The sequence below is a fragment of the Thermobia domestica genome, chromosome 10 (assembly GCF_964235325.1).
Source record: "Thermobia domestica chromosome 10, izTheDome1.hap1.1, whole genome shotgun sequence".
Classification (NCBI taxonomy): domain Eukaryota; kingdom Metazoa; phylum Arthropoda; class Insecta; order Zygentoma; family Lepismatidae; genus Thermobia; species Thermobia domestica.
Window position 1 is genome coordinate 213,087,792 of NC_137463.1, and position 23,959 is coordinate 213,111,750.

The following is a 23,959-nucleotide window of genomic DNA, read 5'->3' on the forward strand; positions in this document are numbered from 1 at the left end:
TAACACAGAAAGGGAAAACAAAGATTTCCTTCATGTCATAATTTTTTTCTTAATTTGTTTTTCCTTGTTCCTCTAACTGAAGCAGAAAAGGATTCTCCGAGTATCCAGAGTGCGAAAAACACATCCTTCACAGATAAGGAGCTTCCTTTACAAAAAAAGAAACTAATTGTTGGCTTTAGTATTACTCTATGAAGATACAAATGCATAATGTATAAATAGCTGACATCCGTCATGAAGACGAAAGGAAGAAAAGGCCGGCTTGTTATGTTGTCATGATTATGAAGGAATTGCACGGAATTCACGACTCAAGATCACCTGAGCTACTCCCCCACCCAACCAACCCAAGAAGCAATCCACTTTCCCGACATAATTTTCATTGTTTGGCTCCACCAAAGGAGAACGCCTTGTCTTGCGGAATATATGGTGGCCCTCCTCGTTCAACCTTGCTTATAAAAGATTTCTCCCTTTACGATTCGGCTTCACATTTCACTTACCAGTGTGGTTATCTATTCAGTATCAGCTCGTAGTACTTCTAGGGAGATTCAACCCGTTTAGTGTTAATCCTACCTGCAAAATAAAATATGCATCTGAGCAGTCGATTTTTTGTGAGTATTTTATAGTTTTATACCGATTATCGATTGTATATCATACACAAAAGTTCAAATACAGTGTAGTATTGATAATTCGATTGATTAGTTACTTGGTTCATAAAAGCGTACTTTTCATTCCTGAGGCTATACGATACGAGATGTGGACATACAGCTTAAAGTGAGATGCGAAGGACATGGGCTCCCGCCGAGATACTGATAATTCGAGTTGGATGGGATCGATGCAGTTAGTGTCAATTTATGATCGACTTCGGTTACGATTGCCTGGTCGTAAGTCAGCAGGTGGTAGTCTATTTATTTACTATACGATAACGTTTTGATCAATCACCGGCCGACGATTTAGGCTGCTGTTACACTGGGTCTTAATTCGTCCAAAATTTTGTCATACGAACTCCTATGGATTAAAACAAATTATTAATTATTTTTAGATGTTACACTACTTTCTATATTAGTGACATTATGCCTATATATATATATATATATATATATATATATATATATATATATATGTGTGTGTGTGTGTTATTGTAGTTATTATTATTATTATTATTATTATTATTATTATTATTATTATTATTATTATTATTATTATTATTATTATTATTATTATAGACCTGTTGATAACAATAATCACCTAACCTGAACTATACAATCAGTCACAAGTTCGGGTGATCGCAAGTCGACGACTAACTGTATTGATTTTTAAATAAATTAGCCTGCACCTTAATATGAAAAACATATGTTTTGGGGGTGTTTGTAGTATATATATATATATATATATATATATATATATATATATATATATATATATATATATATATATACTACAGTTTCTCTTTTCAACTGTATACCACTTTTTACATTATTATGTACTGGATCATGTATACTGAATATTGACGCGTCCAGAATTGTTTTACTTTATTGTTAATTCACTTCCAGTCTTTCACAGTTAATACACCCATATCATATTTTGAAGCAATCATTTTTATAATTTCGTCTTAGTTCAATCTCCGAATGATCCTTTGTTTGCACAGAAAGAAATTTAATGATCTCTTTTTTTTCCTTTTCATTTTCATTATTTCAATCAAACTCTCTTATAATTAATTGCTGAGAAATAAAAGAAAACAAGAATAGAAAAGATATCTTACACACAGTCACTACTTATAGTCTGTAGTAGAATAGCTGGGAAGAACGAAGTGTGTTCCTTTACCTTTCCTTGTGAAGTGAAGTTCCTTTACTAGCATATAACTTAGAGTGATATTTCCCATAAGTAGAAGCTTTGCTTTGTATATAATTACATACACACTAATTGTTCCTGAGCAAAACCATATATTTTGATTAAAAATTAGATACGTGTTACAGTTTCACCGACTAACACTTTGACTTCATCAGGCACTATGAGATACAGGATTACTGTACAATCTTTTATATACATATATATATATATATATATATATATATATATATATATATATATATATATATGCAACAGCTCTATAACACGTATTTAATTTTTAATGAAAATATATAGTTTCGCTCAGCAAACAATTAGTATGTATATAACTAAGAGGAATTGACCCAAAGGTGCTTCAAGAATGAAAGGGGCCATTCATTAGCGATCAAATATTTTTCTTTCACTTTGGAGTGGGAGCTTGAAGGATTGAATATAGATATTTTCGGGAGGAACATTTCTAATGAGCTTTACCTGTCATTTCTTTCTTGTTATTGCAAATATTTTCTATTTATGAATTTTCCATTTCTTTTTCCGAGTGCATAACGGATGTTAGAGTGTGTATTATGGTATTCAAGATGCTGAGCACAAATAAGTGATCATGTCAATAATGCATTTAGGACAGTGATAATTCAGGGGATGGCTTGGAGCGAAATTTTCTCATCTAGAGCAAAGAAATTCCTTCCTGAAATAATTCTTCGAGCATGCTGAACCTGAATTAGCAGTATTTTAAATACTTCTGAACATCTTCTAGAATATCATCTGAAATGATCACTGATCTAGGAACTCTTCTTGTCGAACAGAATAACGCTTCAATCCTTAAAGACCAATTAAAATGTCTGTCATTTTACACTTTTTAAAAATTAACTTTATAGCAAAACATAATATTGAAATTTCGAGAAATATTGCCCTAAAAGATACTATGAAATAATGGTAAAACCGATTCTGCTTTTCTTCCTTATTTACTTTATTAACAAAGTATTATACTGTTGTGAAGATGGCAATTTTCTGCTAAAAGTAGAAATAGAGTGAGAAAGAATCAGTCCAGGGTTTATATTTTTAAAAAAATAGCCTAGCATTATACAGTGAGACTGAGGAGAAACGTTGGGAAATCTCAGCTAAAATGACTGGCTGCGAGATTCGAACCCAGTATTTTCCTTTGTCAAAGCGAGGACTTGAACAATTCATCCACGTTTTATTTCTTTATATTATCTCTCCCCATCTCTTTCTAGATCGCTCTATCATCATAACATACATATGAGAAAAATTCATACTAATAAAATTCTTAAGAATTCGCATAAGATTATCTCTCGGTAATTAAACATGTATAATAATACAGGTACACTCATGTCCAAAATTATTGTAGCATGTCTATAAATATGTTGTTGTAAGAATATAAGTTAATAATGAATTTAACCGGTATTTCTTATAATGTTAGTATGTGTATAATCAGCAAAGACATGTATATGTGGCAAATTTCATGTTAAAAGAGCAGTAAATAAGAAGAATAAAACGAAAATAAAACTTTTTTTGTCCATTTAGCAACATTTTGTTTTATTCATTCGTATTTATATTCGTTTCCTATGAAATTTACCACAGATATACATTTCCCAATTATACACATAGTATCAGTATTAAAAATATCCTGCAAAATCATTATCAAATTATGTTCTTACAAGAAGACTGTTATAGATATGCGACAATCATTTTGGATATGAGAGTGCCTACACTCTTTTGCTCATATGTGGATCAAATAAAGATTTGTGCCTATACCTCCATCTTCCTAAGCTTAAAAAAAAACATTGGATAAGAAACCACTTATGACACTTATGACTATTGTAGAACAGACATGAGGAGGGTACGGTGGTTCAATGATAGAGAACTTACCTCTAGTGCGGGAGGTCCCTGGTTCTAGCCCCGGTCAAGTAAGATTGTGGTAGACAACATCGTGCCTGAGTTTTTCTCAGGGTACTCCCGATTCCTCCCATTTTATCATTCCACGAATTCTTTTATCACCATTCAATTCCTTTAGTCATCCTCTCCCTTAGCCTAAAGATCATAATCGTGGAATGTTCAGCTCAAAGATTTTATTTCATTTTATTTAGAACAGGCATAACCCTCTGCCTGGCCTAGTGATTAGTACACAAGTCTTAGGTACACGAAGTCCAGGGTTCGACTTACAATAGGGAAGTGCCTCGAGTGCACTATAATGACTCATATCCCACTTTAAACTGTAGATCTCGTTGTGTATATAGCAACGCTACTGAAAAAGGACGTAACTACCTAGGTACAAATCAAACAATTCATAATATATTTAATATCAGATAAAGGTTGCTAAATTCCTGGTTCGGGGCTGCTTGTATTCATTTACTGCTTTAATTCATTGTTCCCATTTTTACACTTAATGTTTACTGGACAATCTAGTCAATCACTAGAATAATTAGCAGATGCTATGTGATAATTCATTCACTTTGTGTGTGTGTCCATCATCCAGAAGATAAAAAGTCTCAAGAACTACTTGGTGGATTAGCCATCATCCTGCCCATCAATTTTGGCCAAGATGTAAAGGGTTAAAAATTAGGATTCGAGTTCGTTAATGTAAGAAATCCACTCAAATTGATCCTTAGATATTGACAATTAAGAATCAGTTCCTTATAGATTATATATGAAAATTTGTTCCTTTGACGTATGCAACCCAACTGTACATAAATGAAACATTGGTTCCATATCATTCACTTACTTTCAATATAACTTGAAGGAGCAGTTCGAGTTAAAAACAAGTTTGGTGCAATAGAAAGAGAAACAAAAAATAAGAGACCCGTATTTTTTTATATCTTGATAGGCCGTCTCGTTCAGCTTCTACAGGCATTTGTTTTTGATGAATCGTAAATGGTGACGTCATTGGTGGGACGCGAGAAACTCAATGTGAGTCAGCAACCACTCCTTTGTACGCAGCTGATAAACCTTTAGTAGTGCATTGGATTTAATAGATTGTGTTTTGGATTTGTTAGCAGTCTTGCTCTGTTGAATTCTTGAGGGAAGTTTTTGTTAGTTGTTTTTCCTATAGCATTAGTATAAAAAAGAGTAGAGAGAGAGCAGTAATTACGTTTGTTGTGCGAAACAGTGTTTCTTCCAGACATGTTTTTAGGGTGGCACTGTCTCCCGGAGCTCTGAGAGATTCCCCCGGAGGAGACCAAAATAATACGTCTATAATGTAATAAATATAATAGTACTGTGAAAAATTATGTGCCTCTCCGAATACTAAGTGTCTCCCCCCCCGGAATTTTTTTTCCTGAAAGAAACACTAGTGTGAAGTAGAAAACACATGTTAGTACAGCGCGTGCTGTATCTGTGAAGTGAAGTAGAAATGCCTAACACCTGCTGTGTTTTCGGTTGTAATTCTTGTGCAATTAAAGCTGAGGACGTAAAGTATCTTTTCTTACGTTTCTAAGTTGTGAGAAATCACCAGATTGATATAAATTATGGCCCAAGAAAATCAATGAAAAAAAAAAGAAAAAGAAACAAGAAAGAAACCAAATAAAATCACTCGTGTTCTAAACATCTTGAAGAGCTTGTCTTCGAGAAGTCAAGTTTAATGAAAGAAAAGTTAATGCCAGTGGCGGATCTAGGCTGGGGCCGGGGGCCTAGGCCCCCCAGTTTTTGAGTGACAAAATTGATTTAAGCTATTATTTAGATATTTTTGAAAGTTTTTAGTAAACATGATGTACATATCATAGTCTGAGTACTGACCCCCCCTGAGTTTTTACCGTCTACATCCACTTCTGGCTAATGCCAGGATAATTATTTACACGCAAACTGATGAAGAATGCTGTTCCAACTATATTATTGAAAGGTTTAAAATCCGAGCCATTGAACAAGCACCGATCTATGTCCAGTTACCAACGTACAAATATCGTACAAGACGCAATTGATGGTTGTAGTCAAGACGAAGCATTAGAGGGTAATAGAGACGATGTCACTCATGATTCTGAAGATATTGCTTTAGAAATAAGCTATACAATATGAATTAGGGAGTGAAATATACCGGCTTGTAGAAGGAATCAGTGACGATGACTGTTCCTCAAGACATTGATCCATCGTTTAATTTCTCTGTATCATGTGACAATGATGATGAAACGGGTGATGAGAGTTGTTCCGGGGACAGCTATGAGAATAAAAGAAATTTAACCGGTGAAGTGTTTTTCGTATTCTGGCAAACTTTACAGATGTTATTTCATTTTTGCCTCATATGTTACGCTCCTGTACATACCTTGAAGCACAAAATTATAAGGTCAGCGTTAAAAATTGCAACAAAACGTGAAAATGAATATACTTATGTTTGGGAATCGGAAGAATGATTAAAGAAAAGATACGTGTTGCAGCAATCTCGTCCGCCATCTATTTACATATTGGTTTCGATTTTTTTTTTTTTTTTTTTTTTTTGAAACGCTGAACTTATGCTTTATAGGATACGTTTTATAATATAAAAACGTTTGTACAGCCCACCATCAGATATCATTTTCTACATGCAGATGATATTTGTAAGTCTTTGCAATCAGTTCTGGAAAAGGAAACCGCACTTAGAATGTGCCACCGCACCTCTCACAAACGAAATGCTTGGCACTGTGTAGTAAGTAAGCCTGCTCTTGCTCTTTGCCCACCTATGACGTCATCACAAAATCTTTCTTCCTCTGTTACTCGATAACGACTGAACGTATCGTGATCAAACAAACACCATTCCTATTAGAATTTTCAACTCTACAAATGGAAATGAATTGTAAAAAATGCATTTCTAAGTCGAACTGCTCCTTTAACTCCTCCACATCGGGTTCGATTCCCGGCGGGAGCTCATGTGGTTCGGATTTCATTTTAATCAGTAGGTCCCGTCTCACATAGCCTCGCTGCTGAAAGGACGTTAAACTTAAAAAATCAATCAATTAGCTCCTTCACGTTGTGTACAGTGACATAGATTGTTTTTATTTACACAAAGAAGTATCAATTTTATACAACTTCATTGCAATTTTCATGGATTCTTTTCACTTTATCTGGTTTTTGTGTTGTATTTTTATTTTCATGTAACTAAAAGCTCATTTGCTTGATGTAATTTTGTATGAATTCCGCTCAACAATAACAGTAAAAATGAATTCATTTTCAATATTTAAAGATATTTAAAGATCGAATATTTAAATTATATCGAATATTATTTCGAATATTTAAAGATCTATTTATCTTGATTTCCGTATGTTTAGTTTACGAAGAAAGAAAAAGAGGACTAAAATGCCAGTAAATTGAATTTACATAGCTATGTAAGCCCAGAAGCAAACGTATCTTATTATCTTATTAATGTTTACAATTAAACATGTTTTTCCCACAAGGCAACTATAGTTATGAAAATATATTCTATAATAAGAGTTTCTTATTGTAATATACTCCTAGTAAAGCCACTAACGAAACATTCAACGACAATAATCATAAATTAAAATAAGCATGGATTGTTTCATTTAAGAAAAATATTCTTTTCAAAAAAGAAAAAAAGAAAGTTAGTTAAAATTTAGAAATGAGTTGACAAAATGTGTTTAAATTTTAGTTTATTTACTTTTTTTTAAAAAAAATACAGTATTTAAGTTAATTTTTTTAACGAACAAAATGGAAAATAGCAAATCAATTCATTAAATAGGATTTTAAAAAATGTACAATTGCGATCAAAGAAACACATAGAAAATTGTCAATCAAACAAACTTGTGTTGAAATTCAATTTAACATTTTATACATAATATAAAATTAATTGCACAATTGTATTCTCCATTTATGATGCATGCTCGTGTTGATTAAACTTGGTGCTGGTATTGATTGATACGCCCCGTGATTATCAACGTCTTTATGCTTGTTGTTATTGGAAAATGATTTAAATGATTTAACATCTTGTTAGGATCTTACAAAGAGAATAAAATCATCTCCACTGTTTACAAGGCCAAGTTTCTTTTTGAACAGTTGTATTTAATGTTATGTTTCTCGATCCTTTATGATGTGTTTAATTACCAAAATTGATATTTCTGTTATTCTTTTCATTTTGTCTGGTTCAATTTATTTATTTTATTAATACATATCTCTGGACATTACTGTTTTGTATGGCCTGAAGCCCGTCACCTATGACGGATAATGTCCCTCGGCTAGCATATTATCTAGGAAAGAGGGAAGGAAGGGCGTGCCCTGGGACTTGTATGTTAGATACCTACCATCCGGGTGTGAAAATTAATCATTTCCAAAATTTCGAACACATGTACAAATTTAATTGTAATATGGAAGACTAGAAAAATGTAATGAATATATTATGTATAGGGGTTAATGTAATACATGTAGTAAATTTATTTTTATGTGTCAGTGTTAGTGGTTTTCAAAATTCAAGATAAACTAAAACAGGTGAGCACCCACATATTTTTGTTGGGAGAGGTCCAAGGTTTTGAAGGATCCATTACTACAAACCACAACATCTATGCAGTATTAAAATGAAACGAAATGAAATCTTTAGTTGTACGTCCCACGCTTATGCTGACTAGGCTAAAGGAGACGGTGTTTATGAGAAATGAATGAAATGGTGGAATGAAGAAAGTGGGAAGAAGCGGAAGAACCCTAAGAAAGCCCACGAGCACGGTGTTTGTCCACCACAAAGTCCATACGGCGCGAGCTGGGATCGAACCAGGGACCCCAAGCACCGGAGGTGATTGCTCTACCACTGAGCCACCGCGCCCCCTCTATGCAGTATTGAACGGGTATTATTCTGCACCCGAAAAGGCGATAAGTAATTGTAGAATATTTCCACCTATATTTTCAGAGAAAGAAAACAACTAAATTGCTTTTATAAGAGAAAGAGTATAGATCTAGATGAAAGTGTAAGATCAAATTTTCATGCTACGTTAACCATTTCCCTGTTAAACAAGAAAATATTTATTGAGAAAGTATACAAATGGAATTAGGAAGTTTTGGGGAGGATCCGTATTCAGTAACCCCCTTGGGTGTACGGCCATGGACAGAAAGAATTTAGAAGATGAATCTTGAACTGAACGCCAGAGCATTACGAATGAGTCGTAGTTTTCATTGTCAAAAAAAAAAAAAAAAAAAAAAAAAAAGATTTGTCGTCTAGCACGTGCATTTTAGAAAAAGGAAATAATTCACTGTCTGTATGTATAAAATTTTTTTACATGAGTCTTTGTAACAATGGCAAGTAACTACAATGTGAGAAATATCATACATATCTTATGAATTGATCCAAGAATAATAATAACGTTTCATCACTTCCTCAAAGATCAACGGGGAGATACATTTGTGTACCAAATTATGACCTGTTGAAAAATAATGAGAAGTGGCATTGGAGAACCATATAAACAAAAGACAGTGGGTTTGGCACTACAACATGTAAGTATATGTAGACCCAACGATGTATCCAATGATTTTCCCGGCCAGACAAAAAATGGTAATGTTGCAATGAAGGACTAGAGTAAGAGGTTATTGCCATTGATTTGCATGTAGAAAGCATGAGAGTTTGCTCTTTCTAATGTATTGCTTTCATTTTAGAAAAAAAAAAAACAACAACTTAGAAATCGTTCAGTTAAACGTCCCAAGATTATGTCTAATGCCCTTTAGGCTAAGGGAGACATATGATTAAGGCAAGTGAATGATGATGGAGGAATTGTTGGAATGAGAATGTAGGAGAAAACGGGAGTACCCTGAGAAAACTCACGGTCACGATGTTGTCCACCATAAAGTCACTTGGCCGGGGATCGAACCAAAGACCCCTCATACCAGATGTAAGTGCTCTGCCATTAAGTCATCGTACTCTCCTAATAACAGGTTAGATACTTCCTATGTATTATACAGGGTGTTTCAAAACAACACCGACATCGTTTGGGAGGTGATTCTTGACATCAAGATAAGACGAAAAGTATAGACCAACCTGTGTGCACAAATGCTTCCTTTCGGAGTTGTAGGCTGCCGAAAACATGAAAAAATGAACTTGAAAGCTCCATAGCTCCAAAACTTTGGGATTTACCATAGTCGGGTTAAGAATTCGCATGCTTCAGAATTTTAAGGTAGGGGTCTACTCACGCATTTTTTTTTTTTTTTTTTTTTTTTTATAGAGCGAGTATAGCTACGGGCATACGACTTGAAATACTCACCAACTACCTTTATAAAATTTGTTGTGGAAGTGCCGCAGGAGTCTGAAACTTGGATATTTAGATAGGGTAGATACTACTTACTATCCAAATACTAAGTAAAGTGTAGACCCGACTACTGTAGGTCCCATACTTTCGGAGCTACAGACCTTTATAGTTCATTTTTTCATGTTTTTGGCAGCCTGTAACTCCGAAAGGAAGCATTTGTGCACCCAGGTTGCTCTATACTTTTCGTCTTATCTTGGTGTCAGGAATCACCTCCTAAACGTTTTCGGTGTTGTTTTGAAACACCCTGTATAACACTATATCTAATTCTAGTAGTGTATCTAGGTACAAAAACATATTCTCGTTTTGTCATCACTGAAATTATTGTACAGCGGGGGACACTTCTAAATGGTACACCTTAACCGTAAATCTCCATATGGCTGTACCATTTAGAAGTGTCCCCCGCTGTACATTTTGATACTCCAAAGTTATTACTCAACAAAGTCAATAGATTCACATCATTTAGAGAGACAACTAAGATCCAAATGAGATACCAATTGTATGTGTTAAGAGGCTTCATCCCGGCGAAATTAAAATAGCACAAATTTTACAGTACGGTAACTATGTGAATGTGATATCTTCAAATAGATAAAAGATAATTGAAATATGGAACAAGAGCGCCATAGACAATATTATTTTGCGTGAGGTACCGTTAGCACAAGTCACCTAGTGGCTTTCCGTTTTCAGCTGTTTAGAAACGCGAAATTAAATGCCGATTTTCAAAATGGCTGGAAATCGAAAGCAGATAAATGAGGCGTGATAACGGTATGTCATATAAAATATAATTGTCTTGGGCGCTCTTGTTCCACATTTCGATTATCTTTTATCTATTTGAAGACATCACATAATTACTATAAAATTAGCGGTATTTTAATTTCGCTGGGATGAGGACTCTTAAATATTGTTATTCCTTTAACTTAGTAATAGAGAAAACTATAATATGATAAGCAATAGGAAATTTATTGTAAATATATCTACAGTATTATAAGTGATAACGCTGTACCAAAACCAGTTACGAATTTTTCATACTACTTGAGTGATGGAAGCTGTTTAAAGACAAAAGTTCTGGAATAACCATGGGAGTTTCTCTTCTCCTTTTCCCATTACATCATAGTTAATTTTCGGAACTCGTGCAAGTGAATAATACATTCCTATTCTGTGAATAAGATATTCGCATTGAAGGTCAAGAAATTAACCTGTTGTTTCTGAAACTAACAAAAGAAGATTGAAGATTTTCACAAAGCTACGTAGGTCTGAAATTTTAACTTAGTGTTTTAATTTTATTTATATGTCTTATACTGATATTTGCAAGTATTAAAAACGTTTGAACAATTACTTTGTGGTACATGTTGTGCCTTGTTTCATTGAACATCATCATTAATATAGCCTACTTATTTAGTCACAACACCATCCTTGGAGGCAATTACATATAAATAAAGTAAATTAACATGGCCTAAAATTGAACCAGGAATCTCTTCGAACAAAGGTGAATGCACCCTGCCACTGAGCCGCCATATTCACTAAGATTAAAGTGGAAGAGTATTGCGTGTTCGAACAGAGGTGAATGCACTCTGCCACTGAGCCGCCATATTCACTAAGATTAAAATGGAAGAGTATTGCGTGTTCGAACAGAGGTGAATGCACTCTGCCACTGAGCCGCCGTATTCACTAAGACTAAAATAGAAGAGTATTGCGTGTCTATCAGTTCTACGTGAACTCTTACAATATTAATCTGATTTTAGTGAAATTTGGGACGTCCCTTCCCGAAACTAAAGAAAGAAAGCCTTAATAATATGAGAGAAAAAGGAAGTATTACATTTTTGCACTTATCTATCTGACGAGTCACTACGTTTATTTTGCAGAGTCACTGTTGTTATGTTAATATGGCATTATTATTTGAAGGAGCTATCGGGAGGGTAGGTATAAGTGGTTTTTCTGCATCACTTTATATGGTGGACAGAATATAAAGTCAATACATACAGTTTATTTCTTGGTTTGATGAGTTATAATATTGTAAAAGTGATTATTGTGACTCGAAGTGGAAAATTAACAAGAAATGTCCTACAAAGAAATTCATTTCGATATATTAGAAGAACTACGTGCATATAAAGTCTTATAAGTTACAAAGTAAAAAAGAAAGAAAAATCTGGATTCATACTATAGGGTGGTCCATAAGTCTTAGTACAGTGGATTATTTTGGAAACAAACATGATTAAAGCAAACATGACTAGCGAAGGGCTGACTTGGGTAAAGGAGCTACCGATTAATGCATGCGTGGTGAATGGCAGTCATCTTGATGGCCGCCATCTTGGTTCCAGGTTAGTTTTTTCACATGGGAAGGTAGATATGTGACACATCAATTAACATTGTTTTTTGCAGGAAATGCAGTTCCGCAAGCAGAAATGCATTATCATGTCCCGTTCCAAAGTTATGACACCCCAAAGTCCCACCTACAGGATGTGCTCTACATGTTGCCCGTCCATTGTAACACACAACCGGAGATTCTTAATCCAGTCGTCCTGAACCCGTAACAACACGGCGTGGGTGATGCTATCACAGGCGTCCTGAATACGTCCCTGTAGGTGTGCAACATCACGAATCTTCTCCTGATACACCAGGTGTTTTAAGTCCCTATAAAAAAAAATCCAAGGGAGTGAGGTCCAGCGACCGGGCTAGCCATTCCACAGAGCCTCGGCGACCGATCCAACGTCCAGGAAAATACAGATCCAAGCATACCCGCACAGGCAGCACATATTGCGGTGGGGCAAGATAGCATCAGGGCGGAGGAGCAAAGGAAAAACAACAACTCCTGTAACATGTCCAGATATCGGACACCATTTAGGGTACCAGGAATGAATACGGGTCCTATGGTAGACGTGTTCCATATGCCACACCACACCATGATATGAGCAGGGATAACCCCCCTGCAGGGATTGATCGCATGTGGGTTTGCATCCGACCAATATCGCATATTCTGGCGATTCACTTCCCCATCTAAATAAAAGTTTGGCTCGTCTGTGGAGAGAACACTGGCTGGGAAACGCGGATCTCGGTCATATTGTGACAAAGCCCAATTGGCGAATTCCATGCGCCGGTTTGGATCATCCTCTGAAAGGTTGTGGACAAGCTGCAGCTTGAAGGTATGCCACTTGTTCATATGGAGAATCCTCATCACGGAAGCAGGTGGTACGTCTGTTATCGCTGATAGTTGTCTTGTGCTGCGCTTCGGACTTTTCACACTCGCAGCAAGCACCATTGTGGATGTCTCCTCATCTGTCGCAGTTCGTGGGGACCTGACCGTGATCTGTCGGCAACATTACCAGTTGCATTGAATTTCCTAATGAGGAAGCTAAAGGTATTGTGGTTTATTGGAGGTCTTTCGGGGTGGCGCGCGTTGAAGTCCCGGGCAACACATGACTGCTTTTTCCCCCAGACATTAGGATGATCTCAATTCTTTCCTGCTTCGTCAGTGCCATCTCGCTCTACCTGCAACGAAAAGAAAACCTGTCAAATTTGAACGTCACATCTTTCTTGCAGCGTTAGTGCCATGTTGCTCTCCCTGCAAGGAAACAGAAAACCGTTAGTTTTTAGTCGTCATAACTTTAGAACGGGACATAATATCGCATTTCTGTTTGCAGGAATGCATTTTCCTGCAAAAAGCAGTGTTAATTGATGTGTCACATGCCTACCTTCCTATTTAAAAAATTAACCTATAACCAAGATGGCAACCATCAAGATGGTCGCCATTCACCACGCATGCATCAGTCGGTAGGTCCTTTACTGAAGTCCGCCCTACGCTAGTCACATTTGCTTTAATCATGTTTGTTTCTAAAATAATCCACTGTACTGAAAATTATGGACCACCCTGTACATTTAGTAAAACAACAAAAAAAGCTACTTGTGTGGTAGACAAAAGTGTGAGAACTCTTATTAAAATAGGTATATTTTATTCAACCATATCATTCTAAGTGCATGCATAAACCTACATTGTAGACCAATGGCGTAGGAAAGGAAGCTGACACGCTCAAACCCATACCGCTTAGTATAATAAAATAAAAAAATGATTCTGCCAATAAGCAGTATATTCCATGTGTGATTCCCGATAATACGCCTTATCTATCATTTATTACAAGTATTGTTCTGTCATGTTAAAAAAAAAAAAAAAAAAAAAAAAAAAAACATTTCCCAGAAGCTCCCTGTAAGCCTACATAAGATTTCAAGAAACTTGTTTTGGACTATATTCTTCCTCTTTTAAGGGAAGAGGCTCTTTCTCGTCAGCATATACATAAAAATTTACATCTTCTGGGTGCAAGCACAGACCATAAAAATGAAACAGGATGTTCATTTTATAAAATATATATATGTGGTCCCTGACTCTACTAACAATTCTATCACTAACATTTTGCGGTGTTGATAAATCATCATGAAGGACCGTGTGACTCAATGGTAAAGTGCTCACCTCTGGTGCGTGCGGTCCATGGTTAGACCCTATATGTCTTCCCAAGTGGACCTTGTGGTGGACAACCACTATTGCGTTTCCGCCCACTTTCTTCATTCAACTATTTTGTTTATTAAGATGATCGTCTCCCTTAGCTTCCAGACATAATTGTGGCACGCAAAACTGGAATATTTCATTTCATTTTTCATCATTATAAGGCAATTGGTGAATTATGTGAATGAAGAAGTTGCGAACTCAATCTAGAAAGTCAGAAATAATGACACCTGATATGTTGATCACGCATAACCCAGTTGAACGTGCTACATTTGGCTAGTCATAGCTGTTCATGGATTGCAGCGGCAGTGAAATTAGTATTTCTTTCTACTGTATCTGTTAACTAATTTCAACAGTATTTTAGAACTGAATGAGTAAGGAAAACTGAAACGAATGTCACTTGTTTCTCATCTGTCTCTCCTCAATTCGGCTCACCTACGTGTACTGAAATAAAATACTTATCGTGATAACGCAAGAGCACAGTAATATCTGTACGATTATGCAGCGAACATTTCAGCTAGCGAAGCATACATAATGCATCGGCTTCTATGCATACATAACTATTGAGGACAAAAAAACAATTGTTTTCATTTAATTTAATTCAGTTCAGCATATTCTTATGATATTCTTGAAAAAACTGTATATTAAAGAACTCTCAAGTAAAACCAGTATCTCTGGCCATGTAGCTGACGTTACTTGTAAAGAAGGAAATTAGTTCACAACTTTGCCGCATGCACAGATAAATTAAACGAGTAATACACAATATGATCACACTACACTACATGAACACGATTATATACAATACATAACAAGCTACGCAAAAATAACTATTGATCGAAAATAAATGGATAAAAGGGAGTAGCTAGGATTCGTCAACATTGGAAGTTTATTTAAACAGCACGATAATAAACTAATTTTCCACTAGGGCATTCGCCAAATTATTCGATTTAGGTACAATTTGGCATATACAAGTATCAGAGGTTGACATATGAGAGGCAAAATTTTGTCTATCCAGACAACATTGGGCTTCTCTGCAAAACTTGCGTGCAATAAACAGTATTGAGCTTAGCATTGCCAACCAACTAACAGGGGAAAAAATGCGTGTAGCCGTTCAAAGTTTCACTGTAGATGACCTAGTACATCGATTAACAGGTAACCAAGTACACTATGTGCTTCTGTTGCACCTTATGTACCTAATCTTCATGTAAGAGAAACAACCAATCAAACAGTAGTTATGTTAATGAATTAACGAATGTGTACAATGGCTGCTCTAGGAGATTCAAGCAAAAAGATACATTTGTAAACCCAACCGTCAGTCCCTGGGAAAATAAATATTGTGCAGATAGTGTGTGGTGATAGTGCATCAGGTCTGTTTTATAATGCATATATCATATCGAAAAAATAATATAACATTGAAATACATTATAAATCAAAACACGTGGGTGAATATGATGCACTCAATGACGAAGAACGTTCGAAGATTTTGAAAGACTTTGATACAAGAGGTAGGCCTATGTTAAATTGATAGTTCAAAGTTTTGTTATCAAAATAGTTAATAGTAAACGCTACTAATATCTAACTTTATTAGTATAGTTATTAATAATATTAGTACTGCAATTATTTGATATTAATATTGAAACCAAATTCTAAACTATGTTCCTCAGAAGTAATATACAGAGTGTTTCAAAACAATACCGACAACGTTTGGGAGGTGATTCCTGACACCAAGATAAGACGAAAAGTATACACGAACCTGGGTGCACAAATGCTTCCTTTCGGAGTTATAGATTGCCGAAAACATCAAAAAATGACATTTAAAGGTCCATAGCTCCAAAATTATGGGACCTACCGCAGTCGGGTCTACAGTTTACTTAGTATTTGGATAGTAAGTAGTATGTACCCTATCTAAATATCCAAGTTTCAGACTCCTGTGGTACTTCCGCAACAAATTTTATAGAGGTAGTTGGTGAGTATTTCAGGTTGTATGCCCGTAGCTATACTCCCTCTATAAAAATTGTTGCGTGAGTACCTTAGGATTCGGAAGCATGTGAAGTCTTAACCCGACTCTGATAGATCCCATAGTTTTGGAGCTATGGACCTTAAGAGTTCATTTTTTCATGCTTTTGACAGTCTGCAACTCCGAAAGGGATCATTTGTGCACCCAGGTTGATCTTATCTTGGTGTCAGGAATCACCTCTCAAACGTTGTTGGTGTCGTTTTGAAACATTCTATATAAGCAATCCTGTAACTTATGTGAGGAACGGGCAAGAGGCAATTTTCTCCCATTTAAGCTCCTTGCCATATGAGGAGGGGCTAAAACTTCCTTACTCCACATGATACGATATGAATATGAATGTATAAATGAAACATGGAATAGGCATACATACATGTGCGGTATATAGAAAGTATATTTCAGTTAATTGTCTAGTACTATCGTCCTCAAAAGTAATGTATATTTCTTAAGACTTTAATTTATGTCAAACAATGTTTCCTCAATGTAGTTTATGTAGTATGGAATGGGGCCATCATCATACCATTTCCAGAACTCAAAAAACATTGGTGTAATATAAAAAATTACGCTTCTTCTAAAAAGGAATAAAATTGAATGATTGAACCTCCGTATCTTGTCAAAATTCTGCGTACACCACTGGCTCAAAACTCAAAAAAAGAATGATAAATTTACTTCCTAAAGCGATAAAAAAAAGTAAGGTGATCCCTAAACATTCTGACTGATAAAAGTGGTCCCTACGTGAGGAAAGTTCGAGAAACATTGTCATATATCCTTACTATTTTCAACATAAGGGAAAGCGATTGCCAGTACACAGTCCATCCTTTTAGTATAGTAGCTTAGAGCGCCATCTACCTACATTGGGGCAAGTGGACCAGAACCTCCGTCGGGCAGGACACTCAAACAAACAGACAAAATAATCATACAATGTTGAATAAATTTACGGCTTCCTTGTAATTGAAAATTTAAATTTTTTGTTTTTCTTCTCTTTTTTTCCATAGCATCTGAATATTCATACATAAAAAGTAAAATATAAACGACATAATAAGGAGAGGATGATCATGGAAACAATTACAGTAGCGTAACAATCTGTAATATAATTTGCGGTCATGACCTCATCATCCACCCAGAGTAGATAATAGAATAGTCGTGGCAAGGTTGCAAAGACGAAACGGTGTCAGGACTCAGACAATGAACTTGCATCTTCCGGTGCTCCAAAAGCTCTCAAAAGAACCAAGGCCTTGAAACACTGCCATCACAAGGGATTGGAAAGAGAGTTCTGTGCGTGCAAAGCGATTGGCCTTCCGCCTCTATCTTCCTTAGCTTCGAAGCTGACTTTGACATGTACCAGTTCATGAAGCCTTCACGAAAGGGTTTTGATCCCATTAGTTCTAAGAAGAAAGGACAACAATACATTGCATTGACGAGATCTCAAGTCGTGCTAAAAACCACAATTAGTATGTACTGAGATTTCTAATTAGATGTATGAGTTAACATTACATATGAAGGGAAAGTAAATATTCACACGTCAGGACTTTGTAAGGCTTTTCTGTACATTCGTCTTTGCTAATTCTGTATTAAATAGTATTTGCGCTGTTGTTAGTATTGTTTGCTTTACTTTTCGAACTATTTAAGTCACTGTTATGATTGGGTGTCACTACAGTGTATATTTTTCATATACAGACACATATAATTATACATATCAATAATATATTATACCAGAACAAAAAAATATCAACTATAGCCGATTAACCATAAAAGAAATAAATTTCAATTCTTAAAATTCGTTTTTCCAAACTTAACTGGCCGTAAAAATCCAAAACTTTACTCTTAACCATCTCACGCTTGGTGTGATTTATCGATATCTCGTGCTCCATGGTCTTCCACTAACCTCTTCGTCTTCGCACACGACTTTTTTTTTTTTTGTTTCAAACTGTACATTAATTGTAAACTCTTTCGCCCTCTTCCTTTCTTTTCTACCATCATACCTTCTAGCACGTTCCTCACGAGACAGTTCCTTCTTAGACAATGTCCCAAACAGTTTCTCTCTTTATTCTTAATAATATCTAAAATTGCCCTCTTTTCTCCCATCATCCTTTCATTCGTTTTCCGCTCGACCCAGCTAATTCTGTCATTTCTTCTCCACATTCATATTTCGAAAGCTTCCAGACGTTTTTCATTACTTTTGTGTAATGTTCGTGTTTCTGCCCCATACAGTACAATACTCCACATGAAACAACTTATGAGTCTTTTTTCACGACTCGATATTTAAGGCCTCACAAAATAGTATTTTCTTTCTCCTAAAGGAATCTTTCGTCACCTATCTTTGCTTATATTTCACATTCGCACTTTATTTCATCACTAATAATAGTATCCAGGTATCAAAAACTAAGTCATCTGTTCTATTTTCTACCCTCCTACGTCTATACTTTGACACTAACTGCTTCGTACCAATTGCCATGGTTTTTGTCTTCCTAAAATGTATTTTCATCCAATATTCTTCACAGTTCTTCTTCAAGTTTTCTAATATTTTATCGATTTTCTCTCAAAGTTTCGAACAAGTACCATCTGCAACTCGTGTACAGTTAATCATTCTACCTCCTACTGAAATGTCGTCTTCATTGTGTAGGCTCTTTTTCACTATTATCTTCTAGACAGATCTTAAATAACATTTGGCGACAGACTTCATCCCTGTCAACTTCCCTTCTAAATGCACTCTCCTCTGTCATTTTCTCCCCTATTCAAACACTTACTTGTTAGTTCATATGTAAATTTCTTATGAGCTTTCGATCTTTCCATCCCAACACAATCTTTTCATAGGACTTCCAACAACAATTTCCAACTCACGCAGTCAAAAGTCTTTTCTACATCAATACACATAACATTTATCGTTACTTGGTTTCTCCAAACATTGACATTCACACTACTAAGAGTGACACAGAGTTCTAATAACAATATACATGCTCCTAACAGTGACGTACATATAATCCGAACAATGACGCGCACAATATTTTTAATTAAAAAAGACTAGGAGAGTATACTCCTGGATTTGCTTTGTATATATATTAAGGTAGAATTCAAATTCGCGGAAAAATATCGAACTTGGAAATAAACAATCATTATACACTAAACCTATTCAGACAACTATAGAGATGAAAAATATATCTTAACATATTTTGTTATAGAGAAGTTGTAACCTAAATTTCGCCTAATTTTTCTGAGAATGATACTTTTTTTTTTAAAGTAATGTTTGATACTATATGAGTAGGCGGCGATACTGATTGTAAGTACCTTGAATGAGGTTGGTACTAATGACGCGTTCGTTTTGACTTCTGGTGGGAAACTGACCTCAACAACTGTCACAAACTTAGTGCACGTCTAGCAACCAGGCTGTGATACCCCGACAGTCAGGAGGCAGTACGTTCCTGAACGAGGTCGCATGAAGGTGCACCACGGAGAACACACAACTGTTAGTAACTGGGACATTCTGCACACCAACTCGCTTGAAATACAAACAGTGCATTTGTGCCATTTGTTTGTCAAATTTCATTCATGTGACATAGCATTGCAAAATGAGTTCCATGTTGATAACTAACTATGTGTAAAAATTCATATAAGCAGTTCAACTGTTTTCCCGTGATGCGTCACAAACAAGATTCTTGTCATTTTTGTATAATACATTTATTGTGTCAATAATATAATATTGCGGTTTAAGAATTGTTTAAGTACACAAAGTCTTACTAGGGGCGTCGGTTCCAATCATCCCAACCCTGTGTACTTTCATAAAATTCAGAGATGTTTAGATACAACTTATGGGAATTACGTTTTGAATTTTGTTCATCACAACCTTAAGAATTCCCATACCTTCATTATTTAGGTCGAAATTACCTTCTGCAAAGAAGATAATGAACTAAGTAGTAGGCAGAATCGATTGTCTCTTATTATAAAATATAATTAAAATTTTCTACAATTATTAAGAATTTGTCTGAATTATATATGTTCATTTCAATATATTATTTGCTCTTAAGAATGGTGTAACACGTACCTTTATTTTAACTACCAGTTGCACAATTGATATACAAACAAACGCAAAAATGAAATGAAATGAAATACTTAAGTTTTACGTCCCACTTTATGCCAGCTAGGCTAAAAGAGATGCTGGTGATCAGAAATGAAATGGTGGAACGAAGAAAGTAGGAGGGAACGGTAGAATCCCGAGAAAATCCACGCATACGGTGCTTGTCCGTCACAAAGCTCATTTGGAGCGAGCTGGGATCGAACCACGGACCTCGTGCACCAGAGGTGTCAAACAAACGCTGAACGACAAATCAGTTCTTATCACTGTGCACACTTTCGTTCTCATTGTTTAATTTCTCAAAGGAATAGTCGATTACAAGAGCAGATTCGGGGAAAAGAAAAATCTTTGAGTTTTACGTCCCACGTTTATGCCGATTAGGCTAAAGGAGACGGTGAAGATGAGAAATGAATGAAATGGTGGAATGAAGAAAGTGGGAGAAAACGGGAGAACCCCGAGAAAACCCACGCACACGGTGTTTGTCCACCACAAAGTTCACTTGGCGGGAGCAGGGTTTGAACGCGGAACCCCATGTCGGGGAAAAGAAAAGAACCGGCTCTTACGGGCTTTTACTTACGATACTTGACTTACTCCTCCATTGTGTAAATTCATTTTTAATTAATAGTTAAAGGTTTAAGGGTTTAGTTTACACTTAATATGCGAAATATCATTGTCTGTTTAATTGCCGCATCATAGTGCAAAACATTTACGTTGTTGGAACTATTTTTTTAATTTTTTCATGTCAGAGTTACACATATATTAACATTTATGACCGCCACGTATTGCATATCGTTGGAAAGGTCATTTCATCACCTTTCAAATCCGCTTATGGCACCTCTGTAAAATAACTACATGGTGAGCAATACGCAATATATATATATATATATATATATATATATATATATATATATATATATAATAGTCCACAACCTGTAACTCACAAACCGTTGAGATTAGGTCCTATGTTCATATGAACATTTTTGCTTAGAATCACTCATACTACCACATTTCCCAAAATATTGCCCCTTCCTCCTGGGACACCTGTATACATATATAGTACAGAACTCTGTATATATATATATATATATATATATATATATATATATATATATATATATATATATATATATATATATATAGGCCTATATGTAGTACAGAAACTATAATTCTAAAAAGTAAGTGAATAGCGTTTCCCGAAAACGATAAACGAACTGCCGTAGGAACCCTTATGAAACAAGTGGTTGCTAGTAGTTGAGAGTGGGATATGTAGCTCTGTGTTTCGCCAAAGCAACTGAGTTTAGAATGAAAAAGGTAGGCTTTAGGGAATGAGTTAAAAGAATGTGCATTCCAGTAATTTAAGTTATTTCTACGGAGTGCCGAGTGGGATGTATTTTGGATCCCAATAAAAAAAATGTATTCTTTAACGAAAAATTACATTCGAAACGAAAAATAAATTTCATTGCTAAATTTTCTATTTATTGATAAAAGATAAACTAACAGACATTAATTACAGAGCTATCATAGAAAAATAAAAGTGAGGTACAATTTGTATCCTGCTTGGCCCTCCTAGGAGTGGTGATGGTGGTGATTATGGTAGTAAGTGGTAGAAATCTACGATTTTCAGTTTCAACACTGATCTCTAAAGTGGAAAAAACAATTGTAATATAAAGCGACAAACAGATTTTAGATATTTCTCATCTCTGGCTTCAATGCTTTTTTGCAACCAAAAGTGATAGGCATTAACTACAATTCCCAATCTCATTATTAATCTCCATAGAGCAAAAATGGTAAGAGATAGAGAGTAATACACTTTTGATATTGATTATTCGTCCGAGGAAAAAGTTCTATGATCTATCAACCTGTTGCAACAGAAGTTAAAGATGTATTCAGGCACACACCCAGAAATTTTTGTTGGGAGTAGTTTTTTTTAGGGGAGTCAAATAATGCAAGAGACTATGTTGTATACTATATACACAGTTTGGTAGTCTCTTGTATAATAGCTTCACATTATGAGACGAAAGTCGTTTGTTTTCTATGTTGCATTGTTGATATAAAAACTTTTTTTCACTTCCACTAAACTGCGTCGAAGGAAGTGCTTTTTCTTTTGGTGATTATTCCACCGTGATGAGCCTGATTCCGTATCTAGCCAACCTAGACCTTTTTCATCATTCAAGGTTCAAACATTTGACCAGAATTGGTTGATTGAGCTGTGCGAATGTGTGCACAACCAATTTACACGCATTGAGAGAGAGTGCAGCTATGTTCGCATTTGCTACTACGATAACCACTTATTAAGCAATCATAGTATTGCTATTGTTAGTTTAGTGGCACTGCTAAATTTAGGATAGACTTTGAGGATCAGAAGAACGCAAACTTTATCCCTTTGTTATTTACTTATTATTATTATTATTATTATTTTATTTTCAGTTGTTTCTTCTTCTGACTATTCTATTCTCTGGAAATGGCAAAAGTGAAATTCCAAGTAAGTGACTCTCTCTTTTTTATTACTATTAACTTAAAAATATATTTTTGTACAGAGTGGGTTAGACTCAATTAGGTAGTTCCCAGCTCGAGCCAAATGAACTCTGTAGTGGACAAACACCGTGTGCGTGGGTTTTCTCGGGGTTCTCCCGTTTCCTCCCACTTTCTTCATTCCACCATTTCATTCATTTTTTATCATCACCGGCTCCTTTAGCCTAACCGACATAACCGTGGGGCAGTTTTGAATAGATGCATTTTTTTTTCATTATTATTAAGAAATGTATAACATGTTGCGATAGTTATAGAAATGGTTACAAAATGGATAGGTTAGGTTACAAAAATGGAATCACACATTCATAAGTCATCGATTTTCAAAATAGTTGTCAACCTGCCCACCATCTAGTGTCAATACAGGCATGCAGATGCATAGGAACATTTCCACATGCCTTCCTATACAGAGTAACTAGAACATTGTTGAACTCCTGAACGACCACTTAACGCAAAGTTGTTCACTGTCAATAGGATAAGCATGCACTTTCTTTTCGAAGTGACCTCAAAGGAAAAAGTTAGGTGGGGTTATGCCAGGTGATCTCGCTGGCTATTTCACAGGCCCTCTGCGGCCAATCCTGGGTTGAGGAGAAACTTCTTGCAAGAACGTCTGAACAATTTTGTCGTAGTATGATGGAGTATGGCGTCAGCGTCATGTCACTCAAGACTCTTACGTAAACTTGTCCTCGAAACGCTCAATAGGGCAAACAAGCGGCGGGTAGACTTTGATTTGTGAGTTGATGATGCCAAAATCTTTAAGTTTTACGTCCCATGGTTATGCCGGCTAGTTAAAGGAGACG

At 35.6% G+C, this 23,959-nt stretch overlaps 1 protein-coding gene and 1 long non-coding RNA gene across 2 annotated transcripts in view; one reads left to right on the forward strand and one right to left on the reverse strand.

The window, feature by feature from the left end:
• Nucleotides 1-488: 488 nt before the first annotated feature.
• The window catches only part of LOC145662167 (uncharacterized), a 74,703-nt gene continuing 51,232 nt past the window's right edge, over nucleotides 489-23,959 (forward strand). Inside the window, exons 1-2 of the mRNA XM_081727501.1 lie at nucleotides 489-605; nucleotides 23,058-23,112. Of these exons, the coding sequence (XP_081583627.1) occupies nucleotides 582-605; nucleotides 23,058-23,112 (79 nt within the window). The 5' untranslated portion in view covers nucleotides 489-581. The remainder of the gene's footprint in view (nucleotides 606-23,057; nucleotides 23,113-23,959) is intronic.
• Nucleotides 17,566-23,959, reverse strand: part of LOC145662168 (uncharacterized) — a 53,783-nt gene continuing 47,389 nt past the window's right edge. The window contains exon 3 of the long non-coding RNA XR_014127004.1: nucleotides 17,566-17,946. This is a non-coding gene — a long non-coding RNA (uncharacterized LOC145662168). The remainder of the gene's footprint in view (nucleotides 17,947-23,959) is intronic.